The sequence below is a fragment of the Dinoponera quadriceps genome, unplaced genomic scaffold (assembly GCF_001313825.1).
Source record: "Dinoponera quadriceps isolate SergipeBrazil2010 unplaced genomic scaffold, ASM131382v1 scaffold2379, whole genome shotgun sequence".
In the NCBI taxonomy this organism is placed as follows: Eukaryota; Metazoa; Arthropoda; class Insecta; order Hymenoptera; family Formicidae; genus Dinoponera; species Dinoponera quadriceps.
In genome coordinates this window covers 2873-7741 of record NW_014556633.1, presented here as the reverse complement: position 1 = coordinate 7741, position 4869 = coordinate 2873, and the positions used below count along the sequence as shown (strand labels likewise).

The 4869-nt window shown below is 40.7% G+C and overlaps 1 protein-coding gene across 1 annotated transcript; it reads right to left on the bottom strand.

Moving 5' to 3' along the window:
- Positions 1 to 6: 6 nt before the first annotated feature.
- On the bottom strand, positions 7 to 3566 carry LOC106747937 (histone acetyltransferase KAT2A-like). Its single transcript, XM_014625989.1, has 5 exons — positions 3185 to 3566; positions 2023 to 2996; positions 1393 to 1953; positions 593 to 1317; positions 7 to 520 (listed from the first exon to the last, which is right to left on the bottom strand). The coding sequence occupies exons 2-5, from the start codon at positions 2994 to 2996 to the stop codon at positions 327 to 329; spliced, it is 2454 nt and encodes an 817-aa protein (XP_014481475.1). The 5' UTR covers positions 3185 to 3566; the 3' UTR covers positions 7 to 326.
- Between the last annotated feature and the right edge of the window lie 1303 nt (positions 3567 to 4869).

The window sequence follows — 4869 nt, the reverse complement described above, 5'->3', positions numbered from 1 at the left end:
GGGGGGGGGGGGGGGGAGGGGGAAGAAAAAAAAAACATGATCGCACAATTGTCAACTACAGCAATCTTGAAAAATTAGTGTATAAAAAAAAAAAAAAAAAACTTTCGACCAAGAGGGACTTAACAGTCTGTCTAAAAGGGAAAATTATTCTTTCGCTCGATTTTAATGATTCCGACGTGCACTTCCGCGCAGCCAATCATCGTCTCATCTTTGTACAAATACTGCACAAAAAGCAGTATTATGTCGGTATGTACGAATATGTTCTTTATAAAATAGTTGGAGTAGTGAGAATAAATTAGGAAGTGTCGATTATCATTAAGAAAGTTCTACTTATCCCAGAGACCGGCCTCCTTCATCCGCTTTTGAAAGCATTTCTCCAAGGCATTGGCACAGCGGTAATACTCAGTGCCAGGACTATTGTACAATCTACAGTTTGTAAAGATCCGCATCATGTCCGCTATAAATAGTTTCTTGGTTACATAGTATTTCGTGTTCAGGCGATCGTACATGGTCTTGAGATCTGTAATACAAACATCCTTAGCTCCCCATTTTATGAAACCGTACGCGAGATTTCAATTTATCGCGAACTCACCCATAGGATACTTTATATGATCATAGTAATCTGGAACATCGTTCTTGTCCACAGGTTTCAGAAAGGGCCAAGCCGCGCTGTGCTTCTTGACACCGTTGAGAACACCGTGCAAGGAGTTATAGAGAGAATCCGCCGTCTCCAGGCTCGGGTCCAATGTTTCTGAACCCTGCATCCCTTTCGTCACACCTCGTGTTCTAGTTTGAGAGGAACTCTTCCATCCGGTCTCATGAATCCCTGGGATAGATTCGATGGGAATACCTCTCACGCCCTCCTTGAAACACGTCAATCCAGGATGCACCTTCGGTATTTCCTGCTGCTTCTGGTGAATCAGCTTCTTCACGATTTCCTTTTGCTTCCTGATGACCGCCGTGAATTCGGTGTACACGATCCTCGCGTTCAGCTCGCAATGCATCAACATCGCGCTCACATAGTACTTGATATATCCGTTGTAAACCGACTTCGGCAGCTTAATGTCGTTGCTAAATCCTTGTTTTCTAAAGTATCCGATAGCGAAATCGTCCGCAAACGTGAGAAAATGCAATATATTGTTCTTGATATGATAATCCTTCAGCATATTCATTAAATGTGTCCCATAGCCTTTTACTTGCTCGTGACTCGTCACCGCGCAAAACACTATCTCCGTGAAACCCTGGCTCGGAAACATACAGAAACAAATACCACCGATCGGTCGACCATCCTTTATCAAGGCTAGCGTCTTATGCTTGCTGTATGATAAACAACACAAGATTACTGAAAGAAAAGATCATATTTTATGCAACGATATTTGGAACATTACTCACGGATCAAACACGAGCTGCGTTATATACTCTTTGGGTGTTTTAGGTAATTGATGACTGAACACATCCTGCAACCCTATCAGCCAGAGCATAGTCTGCTTAGACACCGGTCGCGTAAGGCTGTTTCCAACTACGTGAAACTCTATGATCTTTTTACTCTCTTCCATTTTGGCGGTTTCGTCTCGTGGAACGTTTGGCGGGAATACCGCATCGGAACCAGACATGTAATCGGTATCGTTGATAGATGCCACAATCTCAGCGATGGTATCGTCCGGCAGATCTTCAAAATTATCATCGATTTTCCGCTTCTTCGCGTCGGGTCGTCCTTCCGCGTTGAGACGCTTCTCCTGAAGTTTTTTCATTCCAGGACAGATATTTATCGTTGTAAAGTTATCTTTTTCATTCGGTATTACTGTAACTTTCTCAAATTCTCCCGCCTTCCTCGCTTGGTGGCCCTTTGATTCCAAGGCAGCTTGCAGATGAGAAGGTGGTGCTTGTTTAAAATCAGGATTCCAAATGGGCGAGTTATCGGAATAAATCTCTTCGTCCAACATTGAGAGGAACCTTGAACATGACAGATTCAACTGTAATACTCGAGGGAGATACAAGGAGAGAAAAAATTTTGGGACATACTTCGGGAAATGCGTCAAAACCAAAAGTCTCTTCTCTGGTGCTATTTTATCTCTTTCGCTGTGGCATTTGTCCATTAATTGTCTGCATACTGGCCTAAATACGGCTTGCAGCAGAGTCTTTCCAAAGGCTAGCGGAGTATCGTGATGAGTCAGGGAGTCGCAAAATGCAGGCACATGGCAGAAGACAAGCCAACGGGTATAATTAACTTTGTAAGCCGGAGCTTCTTCCGTATTGACTGTCGTTCGTCTAGCACTGGGCGCTTCGAAGTTCCAGTGATTCAGGCAGTGCAAAAACATTTTCGCCATGTCACACATACCTTGCCATTCTCTCGGTGACAAATGGCTAAATTTATGCAAGACGAAATTCATCACGGCTTTTGCTATGCTAGGTCTTTCAAACGGCGGTTGTCCCAACGGACCTTCCACAACTGGTTTTGTCATAGACATAATACATTTCCTTAATAATTTGTATAAATAATAATATACTTTCTTAGTGTCAATATCTTCTTCTCTGTGTATACTCATAAATATATTGTCAGCATCAATAGCCATTCCCAGCAATCTGTTGATTTCTTCTTCGGGCTGAGAAGTTAGATGCGTAATATGGCTTTCGAGAGTATGACTACACATCTTACACGGATCAAAGAAGTTAATCACAGGCTGCTGTGTCTCGCCCTTTTGCGGTTTTGCGAATGGTTGAGCATTTTTCCAGCTAGTGCACTTGCACTCTTCCACTTGACAAGCGCTATAAGTTGCAAGCTTCAGTAGTTTTTTCATCCGAGGCAAATTGAACATTTGTTGCTTGCGTTGCTGTATCCTCTGTAGATTATTTTGTCGATTTCCTGGATTATGCTGCCTGGTAGTTGCATTTTGATCTCTGCCATTACCATCCTGTTGCAAGGTACTGGTAACAGGTTGCCCACTTTCTTCCGACGAGGCTACTATTGTATGACGATTCGCGTCTTCGGATGCCATCTTTAGAAAAGATATCGTAATATGTTAAACGTTACGTCAAACCGATCAATATCCTTCTTTTTTGCAAATTTCAAGCGCGCTTGTAAACAAACTATATTCACATATGCAAATTAGGTTAATCATATATTATGGAAATTAATAATAATTTTTAGAAACAGACCAATGTACGTATGAACATGTCAGCTTACCTTTTCAAATTTTCTCTCTAGAAGGTGGATAAATTAAATTCCAATTCAACGCGAATAGAGTTAACCCTCCAACGGTAAGGTTGGGGTCGGATGCGACCCCGCGACTCGATTATTTTATGGTGTGCATGCGCTGTTTATCCAAAGGTCACGTGGTCTTAGCTAACCTAACTTTCACTGATTCTCTAACCACTCGTTTTCATCGAACTATAAGTAAGTTCCACTTACAAAGCTCGCAACGGGCATCGTTCTGTCTGTTGTTTAATATCCAAGCGAAACGACGCTTGCGAGCATTAAATGGAGCCTACCCTAAGTAACAAACAGTAAGGAACACTATGTATGTATGTGTAGCGTGCCTTTGTTTTTGACGGACGACCTCCTGCCGAGACAGACAGTAGCTAAGGGTGCGTTCGGGGAGACGATATTTAATGCTACGTAAAATTCTATCTTTGTTATTCTTTACATGTACAACAAGGACAGAATGTCGCGTAGCGCTCCTCAAGTGTCTCCTCGAACGCACCCAGTGATGCGTCCTTAAGGGGGTAGCTTGGTGTAGCAACTTCAAAAAATCGATTTTTTTTTTTACTTAATCGATAATTTTTCACCTCTAGAAAATGTTTCCGAAGTCCCAAAAATAAATTCAAAATTTTGCAGGTAGAAACAAGCTCGCTAAGTACGCATGCGTAAGCGTTCCCAGAGGCCCCAGAGCCACAGTGCTCACGAGAGTTTTAAAATGCCTTTAGGAACTCTTGTAGTCTGTTGGTAATCTTGTAAGCATTATATACATCAATGTCAAAATGTCAAAAAAGAAAAAAAACTTGGTGGCAAGGGTAAGCTAACTGACACCTTGATAAAAAAGATTACAAAATACTACGGCCTCGCAATAATGAGAAATCCAGAATCTGTAGAAAATATACAAAGACATATAATGGCCACATATTTGCATAGTATATCGACTGATAAGAAACCAAAACATGAAAATTGTCCTCCTGCTGAAGATTCTTGGTGTAAATTTCGACGCGCCGAAAGTCTAGGAGTTCCACACACTCACCCAGAGCCTTTACATCCAGTTGTAGCTGAGAATATATTACCTATATACAAAGACTTATCGAGAAAAGATTTACTTGAAAGATGTTTAGGCGGCTTCACTCAAAATGCCAATGAAAGCTTTAACTCGCTCATTTGGCGACTAGCCCCTAAGCATCTACATTGTGGACGAAAGATTATCGAAATCGCGGCCTATTTAGCAGCAACTATGTTTAATGAAAGTTACTTGTCATTGCTAGGAATCATGTCAGAAGTTGGCATTATAATTGGAACGACTTGCAGAAATTTTTCTGATAAAGTTAATCAAAGTAGAGTCACTTCTTAGAATCGTCGAAGTAAAAGCGCTAATAGGAAAATCGGTTTGCTGCACAAAGAACAATAACTACAACAAAATGAACTTTATGAGGAGGTAGAAGGTCTTTTGTATGGTCTAGGGATAGCTGATTGATAATAAAGTTGAGGTAAATAAAAAAAAATAGTTTATCAACCTTTTTTCTTGTTCGAAAACTTTAAACACGTTTATCTCTAAACTATGTTTTTGAAATTGGCGTGCAGTATAACTCAAACAATTTTTGAGATATCAATGATTTTTTTTTTAATTAAAGATAATTGAATTGTCTTATAGTTATACCGACAATTAG